The 24115-nt window shown below is 42.5% G+C and overlaps 1 protein-coding gene across 14 annotated transcripts in view; it reads left to right on the top strand.

Annotated features, from left to right (window-relative positions):
• Positions 1 to 2056: 2056 nt before the first annotated feature.
• LOC110496838 (receptor-type tyrosine-protein phosphatase U) overlaps positions 2057 to 24115 on the top strand; it is a 274942-nt gene continuing 252883 nt past the window's right edge. For 8 of the 14 annotated variants that reach the window (XM_036952978.2, XM_090208832.1, XM_090208831.1 and 5 more), the window contains exon 1: positions 2057 to 2300. In XM_036952978.2, coding sequence (XP_036808873.2) covers positions 2228 to 2300 — 73 coding nt within the window. In that variant the 5' untranslated portion in view covers positions 2057 to 2227. The remainder of the gene's footprint in view (positions 2301 to 24115) is intronic. The other 6 variants (XM_090208830.1, XM_036952976.2, XM_036952975.2 and 3 more) reach the window with 2 other exon arrangements.

The raw sequence follows: 24115 nt of genomic DNA, 5'->3' as shown, positions 1-24115 counted from the left end.
CTGTTCACAATGACACGGTATGCTTTTCTTTCTCCCGAGGGAAGGACCTGATTCCAACCTTTGTTTTATCGACTAACTTTCTCAAGCAACCCATGCTGATTGGAAAATTGATGTTGTGAAATAAAACAACATTAATGGCTCAATGAAAATGATTTCTAAGACGAGTAGCATTTGTCCATATCTTCCGCTAAGCAGTGCTTGTGTGTGTGTATGTGTAACAGATGTGAAACGGCTAGCTTAGTTAGCGTGGGCGCTAAATAGCGTTTCAATCAGTGACGCCACTTGCTCTGAGACCTTGAAGTAGTAGTTCCCCTTGCTCTGCAAGGGCCGCGGCTTTTGTGGCGCGATGGGTAACGACGCTTCGTAGGTGTCAGTTGTTGATGTGTGCAGAAGGTCCCTGGTTCGCGCCCGGGTATGGGCGAGGGGACGGTTTAAATTTGTACTGTTACATTGATGCTGTTGACCCGGATTACTGGTTGCTGCGGAAAAAGGAGGAAGGTCAAAAGGGTGTAACAGATGTGAAACGGCTAGCTTAGTTAGCGTGGGCGCTAAATAGCGTTTCAATCAGTGACGTCACTTGCTCTGAGACCTTGAAGTAGTAGTTCCCCTTGCTCTGCAAGGGCCGCGGCTTTTGTGGAGCGATGGGTAACGATGCTTCGAGGGTGACTGTTAATGTGTGCAGAAGGTCCCTAGTTCGCGCCCGGGTATGGGCGAGGGGACGGTCTAAATTTGTACTGTTACATATGTCTGTGCGTGTGTGAGTGTGTGTGTGTGTGTGTTGTTCTGTGTGTGACAGGCTTTCTAAAGTACTGTAAATGCTGATTGCTTTCCATCAGGAGATTAAGACTCTACGGACTCTGGAACATTTTCAAATCGGAAAAATGGAGTGCCTGCGGCTAAAGTAGTTTGATTAGTTTCATAACTTTCTAAAGAGGACAGTGTCCTGATCTGTGATATACATCATTCAGATGTATGGTAATTTGTCTGACTATCTGAGTCAAATGCTTGCACAGGAAAAGAGAGCAACGTTGTAACTGAGAAAAGTCTGCATATTTTACAGACGTTTTAGTTGAGTGCTGCACGTTTGGAGCCAAAGAACTGCCTAAGTAATGTTTAGATGGATGTAGAGACTCTTCAAATAGCTACTACATTACCTGAAACGTACCACTCCTGTGTCATAGATGACATTATTCTGCTATGAGCCTCCATCTGTTGCATTGGCCTTACAGTTGGTTGGCTGGTGAGAGCCATGGTTCTGATGCCTGCATGCCTACCCACTCTCTCTCTTTCGTTTCCTCACCATTTCCCTCCTCTCATGCACTTTGTTCTTCATGCTGGTTTCCAGGCCAGTATGGAAGTCTGTGTAGTGAGGGAGTGAGAGAGGTACAGCGACAGAGCATAACGAGAGGTAGAGCTAGAGCGAGGGAGAAAGAGAGAGAAAGAGGGAGAGAGAGAGAGGGGGGGGGGGGGGGTGAGTGTCTTGCTGACCTGTTATCTTGTGATGGTATTACCCACTGGGCACAGATGTCAATTCAACGTCTATTCCACATTGGTTCAATGTAATTTCATTGAAATGATGTGGAAATTACGTTGATTCAACCAGAGTGCCAAGTTGTAAGTGACCATGGAGTGTCCAAACCTTCCTCTCCCCCTCATTCTCCTCCTGCTGCATTTCACCCACCCACCACAGGCATCTGGAGTAGCCTACAACTCCCTCCCACACTGTCTCTGCTGCTAAGAAAAATACATAAAGACTGTACTGTATGTACAGCATATTCTGTTGAGGCATAACATAGGTATTGACATTTGCATATATCCATATAAATTAGGCATTGAACATCGTTATGGTTATGGTTGGTTTCAATATAAAATGCTAATTAATATAAGATGTTCCACTCACACAAAATCTGTGTTTAATTTGTAGAGAAAATGTTTTTTGGGGGGGATATGATTGTGTCGCTGTAATACAAAGCTACCGCATGGCGGCGCTGTAGACCTGTATTTGACCACTTGATTGCCGGCGCTTAGTGAAGTAAGGTTTCTTTTATCGTTCTTTGCCCCTACGTCAGCTGTAGCGGCTCAAATTGCCAGTGTGTTTTGCATGGGGGTTGACTCTTTTCAGCAAGGAATTCAGTCATCAATGAGCGGACAACTTTGGAACAGTCCTGCCGCAGTCACTCACTACAAGGATTTCGTCTGATAACGGGAGCTGGACTAAAACGTTAAAATGTATAGCGGAGTGATTCTACTGATGCTGGTCGTCGGGATCTACACTGATACTATGGACCAAGGGCCAACAGGTAAAGACAATAACGTGTTTTGTTTATTGGGAGTCACGCACTGCACCGCTGCGCACCTGTGAAAGGACAGTTGGCTGGGCTGTCCGTGGCATTTGTGGGCACTGACTGGGCACATGTTTCTAAGCTGTAATAAACATGTAACCTAGTAAGTGGAAAACTAGAGTGCTATTATTCGTTTTATTTGTTTTATGTTATTGTTTTAGTCGTTGAAATTAGCCTACAAGGATATCCAATAACTACTTTTTTCATTCATTTCAAGACTGTCACTTTTTGAGTCTATGGGAAAATGAACTCTGTCGAGTTAAGTTAATTTATCTATTTTTCACAGAAGGGTCAAGTGTCACAATGTTTTGTTACCGTTGGCACGTACCGTGAAGAATTGTAAATATGTGATGGCATAACATTTCTCAGGTTGGAATAGTTTAATAACATCGCACTCAAATTCTCTGAACTGCACTCTGTAATGTTATTGTCATATAATTAAGAGATTATGATCAATCAATTAAATTTTAATATAATGTTGTTCTGGGTTGTTTTAGATTAAACTACATCGTGGGATGGGATTGTTTCTGTTAACGGTCAATTCGATTAAAACATCCGCACGTTCCTTTGTGTGTTATGATTTGATTGCTGAAAGCAAACTCGTCTATTATTTAACGCTGTCACGCACGCACGCACGCACACGAACAGTTTTTACATACGACGTCCAATGCTTTATACAGCAGTTTCATTGTCATGATACCTAATACAATGACAATGTGTGTTTTTAATTCTGTAGAGACAGGTCTGGGAGGCTTACAGCAAATTAAAATCAAATCAAATCAATGTTTATTTGTCACTTGTACCGAATACAACAGGTTTAGACCTGGCTCTAAAATAAAAGAGAGCTGCACACTCTAGGAGCTCAGATGCAAAAATTGAATTACCAACGTTTCGACAGCCAGGCTGTCTTCATCAAGGTATATTATATTATATATATTATATTATATATTATATTGTGATATAGTGATGTACTGGGCCATGCACACTACCCTCTGTAGTGCCTTGCGGTCGGAGGCCGAGCAATTGCCATACCAGGCAGTGATGCAACCAGTCTCTCGATGTTGCAGCTGTAGAACCTTTTGAGGATCTTTGAACCCATGACAAATATTTTTAGTTTCCTGAGGGGGAATAGGCTTTGTCGTGCCCTCTTCACGACTGTCTTGGTGTGTTTGGACCATTCTAGTTTGTTGGGGATGTGGACAACAAGGAACTTGAAGCTCTCAACCTGCTCCACTACAGCCCCGTCGATGAGAATGGGGGCGTGCTTTGTCCTCCTTTTCCTGTAGTCCACAATCATCTCCTTAGTCTTGGTTACATTGAGGGATAGGTTGTTACTCTGGCAGTGTGGAGTGCAATAGAGATTGCATCATCTGTGGATCTGTTTGGGCGGTATGCAAATTGGAGTGTGTCTAGGGTTTCTGGGATAATGGTGTTGATGTGAGCCATGACCAGCCTTTCAAAGCATTTCATGGCTACGGACGTGAGTGCTATGGGTCTGTAGTCATTTAAGCAGGTTGCCTTCGTGTTCTTGGGCACAGGAACTATGGTGGTCTGCTTGAAACATGTTGATATTACAGACTCAATCAATGACATGTTGAAAATGTCAGTGAAGACACCTGCCAGTTGGTCAGCACATGCCTGGATCACACGTTCTGGTAATCCGTCTGGCCCCGCAGCTTTGTGAATGTTGGTCTGTTTAAAGGTCTTACTCATGTCAGCTACGGAGAGCGTGATCACACAGTCGTCCGGAACAGCTTATACTCTCATGCATGCCTCAGTGTTGATTGCGTCGAGGCGAGCATAGAAGGGATTTAGCTCGTCTGGTAGGCTCATGTCACTGGGCAGCTCGTGGCTGTCTTTCCCTTTGTAGTCTGTAATAGTTTGCAAGCCCTGCCACATAAGACGAGTGTCGGAGCTGGTGTAGTACCATTCAATCTTAGCCCTGAATTGACGCTTTGCCTGTTTGATGGTTCGTCGCAGGGCATAGCAGGATTTCTTATAAGCTTCCGGGTTAGAGTTCCACACCTTGAAAGTGGCAGCTCTACCCTTTAGCTCAGTACGAATGTTGCCTGTAATCCATGGCTTCTGGTTAAGGTATGTACGTACAGTCACTGTGGGGACGACGTCCTCAATGCACGTATTGCTAAAGCCATTGACTGATGTGGTGTACTTCTCAATGCCATCGGAAGAGTCCCAGAACATGTTCCAGTCTGTGTTTGCAAAACAGTCCTGTTGTTTAGCACTTCATCTACTGACCACTTTTTTATGGACCAAGTCGATGATGCATCCTGCTTTAATTTTTGCTTGTAAGCAGGAATCAGGAGGATAGAGTTGTGGTCGGATTTACCAAATGGAGGGCGAGGAAGAACTTTGTATGCATCTCTGTGTGTGGAGTACAGGTGATTTAGATTTTTTTCCCTCTGGTTGCACATTTTGACATGTTATCTATCATCTATCAATAACATGTTGATAGAAATTAGGTAGAACTGATTTAAGTTTCCCTGCATTAAAGTCTCCGGCCACTAGGAGCGACGCCTCTGGGTGAATGGTTTCCTGTTTGCTTATTTCCTTATACAGCTTTGCGGTCTTAGTGTCAGCATCTGTCTGTGGTGGTAAATAAACAGCCACGAAAAGTATAGCTGAAAACTCTCTAGGCTAGTGTGGCCTGCAATTTATCAGAAGATTCTCGTGCACCAGCTGTTGTTTACAAAAATGCAGAAATCGCCCCCCCCTCGGGGTGTGCTGTTCTATCTTGCTGGTGCAGTGTATATCCCGCTAGCTGAATATCCATGTCATCATTCAGCCACAATTCCGTGAAACATAGGATATTATAGTTTTTGATGTCCTGTTGGTAGGATATTCATGATCGTACCTCGTCTAATTTTTTGTCCAATGACTGCACTTTGGCGAGTAATATTGACGGTAACGGCAGTTTTCCCACACGCCTTCTGAGGATCCTCACGAGGCATCCCGCTCTGTGTCCTCTGTACCTGCGTCTCTTCCTCTTGAAAACAACTGGGAAGTTGGCCATGTCGGGAGAATGTCCTGTGCGTCCTGCTTGTTGAATAAAAAAATCTTTGTCTAATCCGAGGTGAGTCATCGCTGTCCAGATATCCAGAAGCTGTTTTTTTTGCAGTAAGATACATTTGCAGAAACATTATGTACAAAATAAGTTACAAATAACGCAAAAAAACCCCCACATAATAGCACAATTGGTTGGGCGCCCGTAAAACTGCTGCCATTTCACCCGGGACCATTTTACATGTGTTGGTCGTGAACTATCTTTATCGTTTTCATTGTAGAATATACAGTTGTCTAGTTCGGAAGGAACAGTTCTTTAAAGGGAAAATTCCCCTGGCGACAATCCTGGCTCAGCTTAACCTGAGTGTTAGCAGTGAAAGTTTTTTTTTTGTAAGGCAAGGGCTTGGCCATGTCTAGATTCACTTTACATTACATAGTACTTAGACAGTGTAATAGTGCCTCTCAATGTACTAAAATAGTGTATTTGAAACCCAGACCCTGTGGGAGCATTCTCCATGCGACAGTTGTATGTTATAAATACTCTGGCGCTGCTGGGTATCACTTACAGACAAGCCAAGTAGAACCTTTACTAGTTACTGTTATAGTATACTGCAAATAACTGGCTGTATGCATTCCCTCCATAGTAGTGTTTTCCCCTAGATTATTCTCCTGGTGGGGCCCATGTAGTGGCCTCCAAAGCAACATCCAGGCCCTCTGGCACCAAATTCAGGTGAACGCTATGATCCCTTATTGATGTCACTTGTTAAATCCACTTAATTCAGTTTAGATGAAGTGGAGGAGACAGGTTAAAGAAGGATTTTAAGCCTTGAGACAATTGAGACATGGATTGTGTATGTGTGCCATTTAGAGGGTGAATGGGCAAGAAGAGATTAAAGTGCCTTTGAACAGGTTATGGTAGTAGGTGCCAGGCGCACCGGTTTGAGTGTCAAGAACTGCTATGCTGCTGGGTTTTACACGCTCAACAGTTTCCTGTGTGTATCAAGAATGATCCACCACCCAAAGGACATCCAACCAACTCAACAGAACTGTGGGAAGCATTGTATTCAACATGGACCAGCATCCCTGTGGAACGCTTTCGACTCCTTGTATAGTCCATGCCCCGACGAATTAAGTCTGTTTTGAGGGCAAAATGGGGTGCAACTCAATATTAGGGAAGTTGTTCCTAATGTTTTGTACAGACGGTGAAGTGACGCTTCCTGCCTCAGTGGTCTGTTTATGGTATATGTATATCTTACTGCTGAGACTGTCTGTGTCTGATTGCACTAACTCACATGGGTCTATTACTCCTCACTTCTTGCTTTTCATATAGCTTATCGAGGCTGAGCAGGGCTAGTTTTCCCTATAGTTACACCTGATTGAGCAAGGTTGCTTTTCCTATAGTTATACCTGATTGAGCAGAGCTTCATTTCCTATAGTTGCATGGTGCACCCCCTGAGTGCTACCTGATTGAGTAGTTTTGCTGTTGTAAAAGCATTCCTTATCAGATCACTGCATAGCAGCACCCGTTTGTGTGTGTGTGTGTGTGTGTGTGTTTGTTGCTTGGAGGAGTTATAGTAGTAGAGTAGGTAATTTAATCTGGCAGGACCCTATGTTTCCAACTCTCTCCCAGTACTGACATGCAGTCAGTGTGAAACACACTGTGATTGGGGGTGTAGAGGGTGAACGTGGGAAGGGAAACCACATGAGAACACACTGATGGGAGAAGGTGGGTGGGCGCCAGGCTTGGGGTTATACCAAGGACGAGGGGATAGAAGTGTTGGCTGTGCTGGATACTGTGGTGTGGATCGGACAGATCTTTCATCATACAGAAAATGGTTCAACACTCACAAAGCTCTCTTGGGGAACACAGCTTGGAAAGGAGAACATGGGAGCACAAGCACACACAGAGAGAAGAGGGATGGAAGTTTCTCGGATTGGTCTATCACATATTATGACCAGCCGGGCTACCTTGTTATATTTTTAGGCTTTTCTTTGCTGAACTGTACTCTTTCTTCCATCCATATGAAGAATTTCATCTGTCTAGCTCTGACTCTTCTTCACCTGACTAGAGAGAGAGAGAGAGAAGTCACTTTTTTAAATTAGACAGCTTTAATGGACAGACGGCTTTAAGACATCTTTAGACATGGACCGCCTTCTTCCCTCCCTCAAACGGACGGGTCAACACACGCTGAGAGAAACGGCCTCACTGCGAAGCAGTCAAGCAGACAGATAGAATGACTCACCAAAGCTTTCCCTATTACCCGACCACACACAGTTTAATTGCCACAACGTTTAGCACTTCTGCATATAGTTCTAAGGTTCGTCATTCAGGTTGCGACCCAACATACAGTACACCATTCCCATTCAAGGGTTGTATTACTGCTATGAAATAACACAAATGGAATTATTTATTGACCAAAAAAGTGTTAAATAAATCAAAATAGATTTTATATTTTGTCCTGATGAAAAACAAATTATAGTCCCACTAAGCGCAAACCAGAATTGATGGTGTATAACTGCAGAATGCTGTGTCACCACCAGAAAAGCACCATCACACCACCTCCTCCATGCTTCACAGTGAGAACCACACATGCAGAGATCATCTGTTCAACTACTCTGCGTCTCACAAAGACACGGTGGTTAGAACCACATATCACAAAATTTAGACAGATTTCCACGGGTCTATTGTCCATTGCTTGTGTTTCTTGGTCCAATCAATTATCTTCTTTTATTAGTTTCCTTTAGTAGTGGTTTCTTTGCAGCAATTCGACCATGAAGGCCTGATTCACACAGTCTCCTCTGAACAGTTGATGTTTAGATGTGTATGTTACTTGAACTCTGTGAAGCATTTATTTGGGCTGCAATCTCAGGTGCAGTTAACTCTAATGAACTTATCCTCTGAAGCGGAGATATCTCTTTGTCTTCCTTTCTTGTGGCGGTCCTCATGAGAGCCAGTTTCAGCATAGCGCTTGATGGGTTTTGCGACTTCACTTGAAGAAATGTTCCATATTGACTGACCTTCATGTCTTAAAGTAATGATGGATTGTCCTTTCTTTTTGCTTATTCGAGCGGTTCCTGCCATAATATGGACTTGGTCTTTCACCAAATAGGGCTATATACCACCCCTACCTTGTCACAACAAAATTGATTGGCTCAAACGTATTAAGAAGGAAAGAAATTCCACATATGAACTTTTAACAAGGCACACCTGTTAATTGAAATCCATTCCAGGTGACTACCTCATAAAGTTGGTTGGGAGAATGCAAAGTGTGCAAAGCTGTCATCAAGGCAAATGGTGGCTATTTGAAGAACCTCAAATATAAAATATATTTTGATTTGTTAATAAAATTTTTGATTCCTACATGACTCCATATGTGTTATTTCATAGTTTTGAAGTCTTCACGATTATTCTAAAATGTAGAAAATAGTAGGAATAAAGAAAGAAAGAAAAAACCCTTGAATGAGTAGGTGTGTCCAAACGTTTGACTGGTACTGTATTTATTGGCAATGCTGCAGCTGTGGCTTTTTGCAGCCGGTTTGAGTGTTCAACATGAATTTGAAGTTGCTTGACATTTAATCACCAGAGTTGAGGACCTTTGTGGTGGCCTCTGAAACATTCCATCAGTTCAGCTGGACATAGGCATAGGACCTGGCAAAGCTCTGCTGCCTTTTGTATAGGACTTCTCTGAGTCACTCAAATATATATTTTATTTATCCTTTTGTCTGAAGGTGATTTCCTCTTATCGTTCCCGGTAGGGGCTGGGTCTCGACAGTGGGGATGTTTGGGAGAGAAGTATATTCTCTCATAGGGCGCTGAGCTGATTGGTAGAATGGAGGAAGTGTGAGGAGAAGAGATGCAAGGAGTGTGAGGAGGGGAGAGATGGAGTAAAGCTGTGTTGTTCCTGACAGACGTTAATGTCCCAGCCTCCCAGTTAAATACCACTGTTCTCTATAGTCCCTAAAAGCATCTCAGTCCGTCAGTGGATGGCACTTTCACTGTGTGTGTGTGTTTGTGTGTGTTTGGATCAAACAGCCAAGGAATTGGCGAGTTTTCACATGATGTTGTTATTTTATTTCTGTCTGTCCAGCAGGGAACTTGAAACAGACCTTTTTACTGTCAAATTCAGCAATAAAACACTGACTGGCAGGGATATTCACTGTGAGTGTGAGTCTGTGTGTTTGAAAGAGAGAATGTGTGTGTGAGTGTTAGAGAGAAAGAGAGAGGGAGAGAGTGTGTGTTTGTGTGCACTACAAGGGGCCGACCTGTCAGCTTTGTGTGCTCACTTTCAGAAGTATCCTTTAGAGTTTGAGCTTTTCACAGACAGGTAGACCGCCAGACAGTGGTTCAGCTAGTCAGAGACAGGGAGGTCTCTCGGTCACGGAGGTGGTCGTCAGTTAGACCTGTTGTCATATCATCACGGTGCCTCGCCTCGTCTCTGACGCTGATCGCCCACGACCGCTCCTCGCGTTCACCTGCCATCGCCATGACACCCATCACCACCACACTCCCTAAACGGAGCTGACAGCATTCCCCGACCGCTCGACGCCCCCGACCTGCAGGGGCCAATGTTAACAGGAAGGAGAGGGATCCTGTCTCAGCTCTGTTCATCTGTCGCTGTGCTTCTCCAGGTGGTAGCTAGCTAACTGATGTGTTGCTGAGTCCCTGAACACCACCAGGCCACCATGTTAGACAGATGGCTGTGTGTCAATTAGCCCAACACTACCTGTCTGATTTTTTTTAAAGCGTTTCAAAATGTGGGGTATGACGCGCTTACTTAACACAAGAAGAAAAAACAACTCTGAATCTGTAGTCAACTTAGTGATCCAGATAGCCATGGTCAGTTATTTGTTTCTGTGACGCCTGCATTCAGACAAACAACTGACTGGAAGATCAGATTTCAAGTTAATAGACTATGTTAGAGTTTACACTTCCTCTTCCAATGACCTGTGGGGAGGTCAAAATAATGAAAAAACGATCTACCAAATAATTTCATTTTAAAATGTTGATTAATTCTCCTTGCCAAAATCATTCACCTGATGATGATATATGTATTTTTATTTTGCTAACGTATGATGTGGATCCCTGGGTTGCCGGTTTGCCTGGGTGGGGGTCCCTGGGCAAGAACAGTTAGAAAACCCCTGAGCTAGAGGATATAGGGGCTATAATATTGGCAGGTGTGGGTACACAGCACCTGGAGAGTCAATACACTGAGGCATCATTACAGCACAGAATCTCTCTCTCTCTACTCTCTCTCTCTGCTCTCTCTACCTGCTCTCTCTCTCTCTCTCTCTCTCTCTCTCTCTCTCTCTCTCTCTCTCTCTCTCTCTCTCTCTCTCTCTCTCTCTCTCTCTCTCTCTCTCTCTCTCTCTCTCTCTCTCTCTCTCTCTCTCTCTCTCTCTCTCTCTCTCTCTCTCTCTCTCTCTCTCTCTCTCTCTCTCTCTCTCTCTCTCTCTCTCTCTCTCTCTCTCTCTCTCTCTCTCTCTCTCTCTCATATAGTGCACTACTTTTGACATGGGCATATTGGGAGTTGAGTGCACACATTTTGTTGTGTCTCTAATCAAGAGTCTGGCAAGTGTCACTTTTGTCCAAACACATTCGTAAGAACTAACTAATTGAAATTCCACATCAGTCCAAATCATTCATATTCTTTATGGGTTTTGTTAGGGATCATTTGCTCAGACTGATGGAGAAGAAATCACTGCCAATATGATTAAAAGGATCACTTTGGAGCTACACAGCAGAAGGGTGAGAGAGTTTTAGTGTCTGTCATCTGTTTATTTGGAGTGGCTGTGGGGGTGTAGATGTAGTAGGATGCTACCACAGATAGAACAATGAGACGGATGTGTAAATGTGAAGCATCCGGTTGGCATTACCACTCACTACCAAATATGGTAGTGAGAGGAAACCTACTGGCGGCAGTGAGAGAAGATGGAACGAGATGGATTTTGCCCGACATTATGCACATTTTCTCATCGACTAAACATTTGATCTCAATACAGTTTTCTGTTCTAGAATCTAGAATCTGTTATGAACAGAGTGGACTAAGTTTTGTGGACTTTACCCTTTGCAAAAGTGTTTTTTAAATTGCACCGTTTGGAAGGAGTGCAAAGGTGAATTGAGTTATTGCACATGCACACTTCACAGAGTAGGCGTTCACTAATGGAAATATGCAGATGTATACTAGAATGCGCCAACAGGACATCACTAGCTCGTGCTTGGCTCTGCCCACCTCCTTGCTTGTTCTACCCACTTTGACTCATTTGTTCCCATTGGAAACGACAACCTGTGGTCTATCTTGGTTTAGTTATAAAAATCTTTGATGCTACCTGAGAGGAGATATACACCACAGACAACAACTCTGCTGGGATGTCTGTCCATTAAGTGTCAGTAGTTCTGATGTGATGTGATCTCTGTCCATTTAGCATCTCCCAGAACTGCCACCTGCTCTCTGATTGCTTCTGTCAGATACCACTTGCTCCGCTAAAGCCATGAATAGTTCTTTATGAATATTCCTCACCTCACCTCTATCTGAATGTATGTTTACGTCGTTGCTCAGCCAAGTATCTCTAATGATAATTCGCTAGGCATCAAACTGCCAGTCTGGCCTGACCTGCCCACCACTCGGATTGATGACAGTTGAAGTTGATGCTGGCATTGACAGCGACTGAAAATAACAGAAAAAAAAGACTGGTGAGTTGTCCTGATTCCTGCTGTGTGCAGCTGTAACCATGGCAATGGAATCAGCAGCAAAGTCCCTGGGTCAAAGTTTACTTGCATGATATGTTCTGGCAGCACTGGCAGAGTGTCAACGACTGTCTTTGAAGATGGAGATGACAGTTGGACCAATCCCACGGAACAAAAACATCCCTCTCGAGTCGCTACTTTATGAGTTTCGCCCATAGCTTTGGGGTAAATAATTGGAAGAGGGCCACAAGAAGCAATTTCTTATCATTTTCCTTTTCAGTTCTTTCTCTTCTGTTTCCCTATCTTACCCTTTCTCCTTCACCACCTCCTCCCCTCCCTTATCTGCATTTCTTTCACTTTTTATCCCTCCCTCTCCCTCTCCCATCATATTCAAATAATAATCCCTGTTGTAATGAATGTGTTGGAAGATGTACTACTGACTATATCCTGCACTCTTAATGATAACCGCCTCTGTTATAGCATGACCTTATAAAGGCCCCCTCTTCAATAAGGAACTGGACCTAAGGGAGGGCTGGGTCCCCTGGCTGCTGTAGAAGATATTAAAGTTTCCAAAGTACTTGTTTAGAGTTATCAAACCTCAGGGCTTTGGAGTGTCCCTGTGCAGAGCTGTAGAGAGATATTAAAAGTTTGGATGGGAAAACTTGAGATGTTATGAAATCCTGGAAGGACCATTCAGTGTGTCCTTATGTTGCACACACACACACGCACAGACACACACACTGAACTAAACACCAGGTACCACACACACACACAGATCTCACAAGGGCACTGCAGATGGTGTGAGAGTTTTGACCCCCTGATCAGTATGGCTGTCTCTGCAGCTAGGTGTGTGTTTTTGAGGCACCATGTGTTTGGTGTTTAGTTCAGAGGTCGAGGGGATACACACCTGGGCAGTGAGCTAGAGGAGGAGTTTTCAAACTGGGGTCTGCCGAGGTAGAAAAGTATTAGGCGGGCTGTTTAAGTGGTAAGATAAAACATGGAAAAACTGTTAGTGTAAATTTAAATTACTAAAACCAGATAGAAAGCATGCAGAAAAGATATTGCACTATATCATTTTTTAATAATATCATATTTGAGAACTAACAATGAAATAAAAGCTAGAAAGTCAGGGAGAATCAAATTACAAAAAACGGGCATTCAGGGCACATGGCCATTTTGTTATGTTTGAGCAATGAAACACAGCGTTAGTCATGACAAAATGCATAGAATAGCAGGAAATAAGCTGTAAAACTGTGAACAGTGTATAATTGCTGGAGATTAGCTTTAAAACTGCAACATTTTCTCCCAGAATCAATGGGAAAATGTTGTAGAATCACAGAAAATTTGCTTAATAAGAGCAAAATGTTCCCTATGCCGCGAAGATACGTTTCTAGCTAAAAGACTATGTTAGAGTTCCAATGACCTTTCATTTTAAATGTTGATTACTTCTCCTTGCCACTATCATTCACCTGATGATAATATACAGTTGAAGTTGGAAGTTTACATACTCTTAGGTTGGAGTCATTAAAACTAGTTTTTCAACCACTCCACAAATTTGCTAACAAACTATACTTTTGGAAAGTCGGTTAGGACATCTACTTTGTGCAAGTAATTTTTCCAACAATTGTTTACATACATATTATTTCACTTATAATTCACTGTATCACAATTCCAGTGGGTCAGAAGTTTACATACACTAAGTTGACTGTGCCTTTAAACAGCATGGAAAATTCCAGAAAATTATGTCATGGCTTTAGAAGCTTCCGATAGGCTAATTGACATTTGAGTCAATTGGAGGTGTAACTGTGGATGTATTTCAAGGCCTACCTTCAAACTCAGTGCCTCTTTGCTTGACATCATGGGAAAATAAAAAAAAAATCAGCCAAGACCTCAGAAAAAAAAATTGTGGATCACCACAAGTCTGGTTCATCCTTGGGGGAAATTTCCAAACACACACATGCCTGCCCCATATGTAAGGCCCTCAGTGTGCAGAACACGTATCAGGCATGCCTGCCCCATATGTAAGGCCCTCAATGTGCAGAACACTTATCAGCCATGCCTGCCCAATATGTAAGGCCCTCAATGTGCAGAACACGTATCAGGCATGCCTGCCCCATATGTAAGGCCCTCAATGTGCAGAACACTTATCAGCCATGCCTGCCCCATATGTAAGGCCCTCTTTGAGTTGTTGCTGGTCCCTCTTTACTTCCTTGGCCGTGTCATGGGACCTACACCTACAATTGGCACACTCCATTGAAGCAGCTTCTGTAATTGCATCCAGTGTCAACAAAGTGCTGTCAAACCACAATTTGTTCATCAAATTTGATATAGCAGTGGCTCCCCCTCATTAAATGTGGCTACTGCCATACTGGCTGCTCCGTCAGTACGGCTTTTGCACACGAAGACAGTTTTGGGGCATCGCGACCATATTACAGAGTTCAGACATTCATTTGAATTCTGGGTTCCTCCGTGCTACATTCTTTTGAGGAGGTTATCATTTGACATCCTATGATATACAGGTACCATTTTATGTGCAACCTCTCTATTAAAATGTATGGCCTCCATGGTTTTTGTGACTGAGAGGATCTTCACTAATTTCTAGGGCTCGCTGGCACCAGCACCAACGCACACACCTATCCCGTAGTTGGAAGTGAATCTTCTCTTGTGCCAAGTGCTATCGAAGGATACATGAATGTCTATGATGGTATCCTCATCCTCCTTCAGCAACTCTGCTATGTCTACATTACAGTCATAACTGCAGGACTAAATATCAGCATGGTATCCTACATAAATATTAGCATATCAGCATGGTTTTACTTTATGCAAAGCTAATTTCTCACTAATCACATTAGGCTACAGCCATATGACAGTGTAGGTCTATGTTACAGTCTCATTGTATAGTTATGTTTTCTTATCACTCTGTTTTATTAACTTTGAATACATTTTCTGGAGCAAAGAAATACATATTATTTACACACATCAAGTCACCTGACAACATTGGGCCACTCTCCCTTTTTATTTAACTGTCATTCTCCTGTCATGTCTCTGATATGAGCTGAGAAGCAAGGAGGCAATCCCTAGGACTTTGCTTATTTTCTTTAGAGCTGCATAACCAAGTACAAGTTCATGGGCGAGAAGGAATATCCTCACATGTATATCAAATGTATCATCACCCCTGGAGCACTCCTGCAGCCTGGAGGAAGTGTAAACACTCCTCCTAAATTCATCATGATCACCTTCATAGTCTGCGCATTCTATCATGACAGAATTACAGAATCACTGGTTGGTGGTGTCTATGGTGATTTTCGGTCCAGTGTTTAGACGCTTAGGGCAAATCAAATCATGTACAAGTTGGTTTATTTGTGACAAGTGGAATAAAAGCCACTGTTGGCTGTCTGCTGTCTGCTTGGCCGCTGCTAGTTGTCATCTTCATCTCAACTAATTTGCGTCTCAACGCGCTGCTTCTGGCTACCTCCTGCACTGCCACTGCCTCGATCGGCTGATCAGGCACATTTTTTTATTTAATTCACTGCTTTTCTCGCATCGGCTTACTGAGATCGCCTATTTTTATTCACATACTGTAGGTATATTCTTTGCGATTTTCTCATTTGTCTCTCTTTACGCAGATTCTTCGCGGGAGATATTTTCAAACAAGGATGTGCTGCGCGGCATGTGAGGCATTTTAACCAATCAGGTTGCTGAAAAAGGCCTTTAAATGCCTGTAACCAATCAGATGTCAGTAAATTACTAATCTTTCAGCACGATGCACCACGTCTACAAAGGATATGGCCATGTATGGATTAGCTAATCACATGCTCCGGAAAACAAGCTTTTGAATGATATATGATTCAACTTCTACATTTATGGTAGGTGTAGTTGATGGAGTTGGGATAAAGTGATACAAATGAAGTATTTATATACATTATTGCCGATATATTTGTATAATTTATGATAGTATGAAAGTTATAGTTGCAAAATATCCCAACATGGGATGCATGGGATGACAGATGGAAGCAAAATCTAAATTTTTGACTGTGGTGCCTGGCCTTAAGGATGGGACCCGTTTTTGCAAATGACATACCCAAACCTAACTGCCTGTAGTTCAGGACCTGAAGCAAGGATATGCATATTCTTGATACCATTTGAGGAAGGACACACTGAAGTTTGTGGAAATGTGAAATTAACGTAGGAGAATATAACACATTACATCTGGTACCAGATGTGTGAATTGCTTTATTTCTAATGCAAGAGAAAGACCATAATATAATATTGCAGTTTAGGCGCAATTTAGACTTTGGCCACTAGATGGCAGCAGTCCATGTGCAAAGTGTCAGACTGATCCAGTGAAGCCTTTCAAAAATCCAAACATTTTGTATCAAGTCTGCCCAAATTTGCCAAATTGGTCAATTGATACATTTAAGTACATAACTATAGAGAACATACAAAAATTATATGGTAATACACATTTTTAAGTTTACACCCTCCCAGGAAAGTCATACATGATGGAAAATTAGCTTCCCTACAGAAAATACACTATCCTTCACACATCTAGATGGCCGGGCGGTGTGGGTGTGGGGCCAGAAACAGCAGGGGTTCAAAGTTTAGAACACAGTTCCTATATTATATATTATAATTGATTTTATCAAACAAAACTACGCTAGCGTTTTATCTCTGGGACCCTCAGGATGACAAATCAGAGCAAGATTACTGAATGTAAGTACATAAGCGGTGAATGTATCAAACCAGTTGTGGTGATAAAAGTGTTGTTGTTGTGCACTCTCCTCAAACAATAGCGTGGTATTTTTTCACTGTAATAGCTACTGTAAATCGGATAATCCAGTTAGATTAACAATAATTTAAGCTTTCTGCCCATATAAGACATGTCTATGTCCTGGGAAATGTTATTGTTACTGACAACGTCATGCTAATCAGCTCAAATGTCCCGTTGGAAGGACACCTATCGCGTAGAGGATAACAAAGCCATCACCTACAGAGAGATGAAACTGGAGAAGAGTCCCCTAGGCAAACACAAACAGACCCCACAGAGCCTCAGGACAGCAACACAATTAGACCCAACCAAATCATGATAAAAAGGGTAATTACTTGACACTTTGGAAAGATTTAACAAAGAAAACTGAGCAAAAATAATGCTATTTGGACCTAAACAGACAGTACACCGTGGCAGAATACCTGTGACTGACCGAAAATTAAGGAACACTTTGACTATGTACAGACTCAGTGAGTATAGCCTTGCTATTGAGGGGGGCTGCTGTAGGCAGACCTTGCTCTCAAGAGAAGACAAGCTATGTGCACACTGCCCACAAAGTGAGGTGGAAACTAACCTCCTGCCAAATGTTGGGCACTCATCCCAAACCATCTCAATTGGGTTGAGGTCAGGTGATTGTGGAGGCCAGGTCATCTGAACTACATCACTCTCCTTCGTGGTCAAATAGCCCTTACACAGCCTGGAGGTGTGTTGGGTCATTGTCCTGTTGAAAAATAAATTATAGTCCCACTAAGCCCAAACCAGATAGGATGGCGTATCGCTGCAGAATGCTGTGATAGAATTCAAGGCACACTTAACAAGCATGGCTAAGTAAATCACAGACAGTGTCACCAGCAAAACACCCCCACAACATCCTCCTCCTTGCTTCACACAGGGAACCCCACAGGCGGAGATAATCTGTTCACCTTCTATGCTTCTTACAAAGACACGGCGGTTGGAACCAAAAATCTCAAATTTGGATTTATCAGACCAAAGGACAGATTTCCACCTGTCTAATGTCCATTGCTCTTGTTTCTTGGCCCAAGCAAGTCTCTTCTTCTTACTGGTGTCCGGTAGCAGTGGTTTCTTTGCAGCAATTCCATCATGACGGCCTGATTCAAACAGTCTCCTCTGAAAGGTTGATGTTGAGATGTTCTTGCCATAATATTGATTTGGTCTTTTACCAAATAGGTCTATCTTCTGCATACCAACCATACCTTGTCACAACACAACTGATTGGCTGAAAAACATAAAAAATCCACAAATTAACTTTTAACAAGGCACACCTGTTCATTGAAATGCATTCCAGGGGGCTAGACTACCTCACTAAGCTGGTTGAGAGAATGCCAAGAGTGTGCAAAACTGTCATCAAGGCAAAGGGTGGCTACTTTGAAGATTCTAAAATCTAATATATAGTTTGATTTGTTTAACACTTTTTTGGTTACTACATGATTCCATATGTGCTATTTTCATATTTCATAGTAATTGATCTCAGGTGCATCCTGTTTCTATTGATGATCCTTGAGAGGTTTGATTGGAGTCCACCTGTGGTAAATTTAAATGTTCGGACATGATTTGGAAAGACACACACCGATCTATGTAAGGTCCCACAGTTGACAGTGCATGTCAGAGCAAAAACCAAGCCATGAGGTTGAAGGAATTGTCCGTAGCGCTCCGAGACAGGATTGTGTCGAGGCACAGATCTGGGGACAGGTACCAAAAAATGTCTGCAGTATTGAAGGTCCCTAAGAACACAGTGGCCTCCACCATTCTTAGATGGAAGAAGTTTGGAACCACCAAGTTAGATCTGTCCCCCCGGCCAAACTGAGCAATCTGGGGGAGAAGGGCCTTGGTCAGGGAGGGGACCAAGTACCCGTTGGTCACTCTGATAGAGCTCTAAAGTCCCTCTGTGGAAATGGGACAACCTTCCAGAAGAACAACCATCTCTGCAGCACTCCATCAATCAGGCCTTTTTGGTAGAGTGGCCAGATGAAAGCCACTCCTCAGTAAAAGGCACATGACAGCCTGCTTGGAGTTTTCCAAAAGGCACCTGAAGAATCTCAGACCATGAGAAACAAGATTCTCTGGTCTGATGAAACCAAGATTGAACTCTTTGTCCTGAATGCCAAGCATCACATCTGGAGGAAACCTGCCACCATCCCTACTTTGGCAGCATCATGCTGTGGGGATGTTTTTCAGCGGCAGGGACTGGGAGACTAGTCAGGATCGAGGCAAAGATGAACAGTGCAAAGTACAGAGAGATCCTTAATGAAAACCTGCTACAGAGTGCTCAGGACCTCAGACTGGGGTGAAGGTTCACCTTCCAACAGGACAACAACCCTAAGCACACAGCCAAGACAATGCAGGAGTGGCTTCGGGACAAGTCTCTGAATGTCCTTGGGTGGCCCAGCCAGAGCCCGGACTTGAACCCAATCTAACATCTCTGGAGAGACCTGGAAATAGCTGTTCAGCGACACTCCCATCCAACCTGACAGAGCTTGAGAGGATCCGCAGTGAAGAATGGGAGAAACACCCCAAATAGAGGTTTGTCAAGCTTGTAGCGTCATACCCAAGAAGACTCAAGGCTGTAATCGCTTCCAAGGGTGCTCCAACAAATTACTGAGTAAAGGGTCTGAATATTTATGTAAATGTGATTTTTCAGTTATTTCTTGTAAAATTAGCAAAAACAGTTTTTTTTAACTGTTTTTGCTTTGTCATGCGGTATTGTGTGTAGATTGATGAGGAAAAAAAACAATTGAATCAATTTTAGAATAAGGCTGTAACCTAACAAAATGTGGAAAAAGTCAATGGGTCTGAATACTTTCCGAAGGAACTATGTTGTTTGTGAAGGAGCCTTACCAGAGACCTCTCTCTCTGTTCATTGACCTAGAAAAGGGATGAGTCTGGCAGAAAGCTGCCTGTGTGTGTGTGTTATTCGATCAGAACAAACAGACCTTTGCACCAGTTGCTTGTTTCTTTTCTTTCTATTTTAAAAGAACATACTCCTTGCCAATGTTAATAAATTCTATTAAGCACATGAAGCTGAAAATTCATTTTCTTACAGTTGAGTTGAACACACCAGGGGCCCTGGAGACTGTAGACAAGCCCTCTATTAATTTATAGCAGGTCCCTCACTTGTTCGGTTCATGAGAGAAAACAAAAGGGAGGGATGTGGAGTAGGAGGAGGAGGAAGATGAGGGGTAGTGTAGACTATAGCCAGGGCTTTGCAGAGATTTAATAATTGTACATTGATATTAATATTGTAAAGTCATGTATATGTCATGTGTATGCCTCTGTCATCAGGGCTATTACTTGAAGTGGAACTGTCAGCGTTTTAAGTACTTTGCAGAGATGAAACAAAGAGACAATGCTAAAGTCAGCCAAAAAGATTCAATTCACAGTTTATGCTACAAAACCAACTTCATGTAAAGTTTTAAAAATAGGTTCTATTTGACAGAAAATTACATAACGTACAGTAAGGCATTGTTGGCAGAATAAATGGATGCAGTTCAATGCATGATTAATATAATTCACCAATACATTTCTTGGTAGTACAAACAATATTATTATCAGGTTGTAAATTAAAGCTGGCCTGGTACATTGATTCAGTTTCAATGACATAACATTTTGGACAAAACCGGACGAATGTAACTAAGGCTGGGAATGTCAATACATTCAAATTAACAAGGGCAATGATCACAAGTCAGTCATAACTTGGCTAATAGGCTAGCATATATATTTATGTAGCTCTTCAAAAACACAGAGCTTAGCATTAGCTAGCTTGTTGCTGGGAGGATGTCATGAGTGACCGACTTTTTCCCCTCATATGTTTTTCCCCTCATCGTTTTTCGATGGCTATATCTACAGTTGAAGTCCGAAGTTTACATACACTTAGGTTGGAGTCATTAAAACTAGTTTTTCAACCACTCCACAAATTTGTTGTTAACAAACTATAGTTTTGGCAAGTCGGTTAGGACATCTACTTTGTGCAATTTTTCCAACAATTGTTTACAGACAGATTATTTCACTTATAATTCACTGTATCACAATTCCAGTGGGTCAGAAGTTTACATACACTACGTTGACTGTGTGTTTAAACAGCTTGGAAAATTATGTCATGGCTTTAGAAGCTGCTGATAGGCTAATTGACATCATTTGAGTCAATTGGAGGTGTACCTGTGAATGTATTTCAAGGCCTACCTTCAAACTCAGTGCCTTTTTGCTTGACATCATGGGAAAATCAAAAGAGATCAGCCAAGACCTCAGAAAAAAAATTGTAGACCTCCACAAGTCTGGTTCATCCTTGGGAGCAATGTCCAAACGCCTGAAGGTACCACGTTCATCTGTACAAACAATAGTACGCAAGTATAAACACCATGGGACCATGCAGCTGTCATATCACTCAGGAAGGAGATGCCTTCTGTCTCCTAGTGATGAATGTACTTTGGTGCGAAACGTGCAAATCAATCCCAGAACAACAGCAAAGGACCCTGTGAAGATGCTGGAGTAAACAGGTACAAAAGTATCTATATCCACAGTAAAACAAGTCCTATATCAACATAACCTGAAAGGCCGCTCAGCAAGGAAGAAGCCAATGCTCCAAAACCGCCATAAAAAAACAGACTACGGTTTGCAATTGCACATGGGGATAAAGATCGTACTTTTTGGAAAAATGTCCTCTGGTCTGATGAATCAAAAATATAACTGTTTGGCCATAATGTTTGGAGGAAAAAGGGAGAGGCTTGCATGCTGAAGAACACCATCCCAACTGTGAAGCACGGGGGTGGCAGCATCATGTTGTGGGGGTGCTTTGCTGCAGGTGGGACTGGTGCACTTCACCGAATAGATGACATCATGATGAGGGAATATTATGTGGATATATTGAAGCAACATCTCAAGATATCAGTCAGGAAGTTAAAGCTTGGTCGCAAATGGGTCTTCCAAATGGACAATGACCCCAAGCATACTTCCAAAATTGTGGCAAAATGGCTTTTAAGGACAACAAAGTCAAGGTATTGGAGTGGCCATCACAAAGTCTTGACCTCAATCCTACTGAAAAAGCTTGTGCGAGCAAGGAGGCCTACCCACCTGACTCAGTTACACCAGCTCTGTCAGGAGGAATGGGCCGAAATTCATGTGATGAATGAAACAAAAGCTGAAATAAATCACTCTTTAATATTATTCTGACATTTAACATTCTTAAAATAAAGTGGTGATCCTAACTGACCTAAGACGGAAATTTTAAATGTATTTGGCTAAGCTGTATGTAAAATTCCAACTAACTGTAGATGCAGGTGCCGTTTGGTTACCTAGGAAAAAATGTAAAATCGCTGTGCTAGTTAGCTAGCTATGCTGAACTTGAGCAACTCTTATCCAGTTAACATATCTCTTGCGTGCGTTAATTCACTCTGGCTATCTACTCCGATTTCAAACCACTCTCGTCTGACTGCGCCAAAGCTCAGAATAACTGATTCATTTTCAAACAGGCAGCATTCGCTGAAAATGACCGGTGTCAGTAAACGTCATTTAAAAAGTAAGTTAGTCACAAATGTTCTAGATAACATATAAACAGCCTAACCAGCTCTGCTAGCAAGCTAGCCAAATTTAGCCAGTTAGCTTGGGTGCTTGAACGCTCAGATCAACCCCGCTCCTCGGCCAGAGTGTCCAGTGTCAATAGTGCAGTGTGCGCTCTGAACGCTCGGAATTTGCGAACAGTCAATCTGACAACATTCTGAATTGATGAACTACCCAGAGTGCACTCTGACACACTGCAGGCAATTTTTGAACACACCCTTAGCTAGTTGTCAATCAAATGTATTTGGCATTGATCAAATGGGTGGGCAGGCAAGTTCCCATTCAGTTGTCAAAACGTGGTTTGGGACAAGCATGCATTAGCAGGCAAGCTACAGAAGGACAAGCAGGCTACTATTTTCCATAGTTTATCAGTCCAATTTTAACGGCCAACTAGCTGACAAAGTCTGAGAAGGTTTATCTAATGTTCCCACGTTTGATTTTAGCTGATCTTGCTCTGGCTGGCATTAGGTGTTGATCTTGTTGTTGTTGATGTGCGTAACTGAGAGATACCTTTTCATGGTTGTTTCAACAAAATGACTGTACATTTCCCAAATGTATGAGGACCAGTGGTATTTACATATTTGCAGAAATCCATTCAGGTGTATTTTGTGGCATTTGGCAAATGCGTTCTAATGATCTAAAGTCGCGATGTTGCTACTGCCTGTAAACACACAGTCCTGTTCAAAGTGAATGATGGCAGGCCCATGTGGCAAATGGCTTATTTGCTTAAAGGCCTACTGTAGCTCTGATTGGCTATGGCGCACCGATATCTGTAGATTCAGACCCTGGACAAGACACGTTTTTATTAGGTTTTATTTACTCTAATGTCTATTATTTGTCCAAAAGCACGACGGATTTCCCAGTCTATATTGCTATAGAATTTTCACGAATTTTGAAAACGAGAAAATTACCACATCTAACTTGTCAAAAAAAGATGTCATTTTCTTCCTGTGGGTGTATATGAACATATTTCAAGTTGAAAAAACGTTGTCAGTTCTACTTTATGTGCTGGGAAACTTGCCTAAGCCCGCCAGTCTAACTGTGAGCAGTGTGAAAGGGCAAAGCCAATGAACCAAAGTTAGAATAGGAGAGCAAATACACTGTATGACATGTGTTTGTCACTGTTAGGGCTGTGGCGGTCATTACATTTTGTCAGCCTGTAATTCAAATCAAATTTTATTAGTCACATGCGCCAAATACAACAGGTGTAAACCGTGAAAGTGAAATGCTTACTTACAAGCCCCAAACCAACAATGCAGTTTAAAAAATCTGAATAAAATATAAAAGTAACAAGTAGCTAAAGAGCAGCAGTAAAATGACAATAGCGAGACTTAAGGGTGTACCGGTACAGAGTCAATGTGCGGGGCAACCAGTTAGTCGAGGTAATTGAGGTAATATGTAGAGTTATTAAAGTGATTGTGCAGAGAGTAGCAGCGGTGTACATGAAGGGGGGGACGGGGAAAACGCAAATAGTCTGGGCAGCAATATGATTAGATGTTCATGAGTCTTATGGCATGGGGGTAGAAGTTGTTTAGAAGCCTCTTGCACCAAGACTTGGCGCTCCAGTACCGCTTTTTATTGATTTGATTTGTTTCACCTTTATTTAACCAGGTAGGCTAGTTGAGAACAAGTTCTCATTTACAACTGCGACCTGGCCAAGATAAAGCAAAGCAGTGTGACACAGACAACATCACAGTTACACATGGAGTAAACACTAAACAAGCCAAT

The sequence above is a fragment of the Oncorhynchus mykiss genome, chromosome 18 (assembly GCF_057628025.1).
Source record: "Oncorhynchus mykiss isolate SJ-2025 chromosome 18, ASM5762802v1, whole genome shotgun sequence".
NCBI classification, from domain to species: Eukaryota; Metazoa; Chordata; class Actinopteri; order Salmoniformes; family Salmonidae; genus Oncorhynchus; species Oncorhynchus mykiss.
This window is presented reverse-complemented; position numbering and strand designations above follow the sequence as displayed.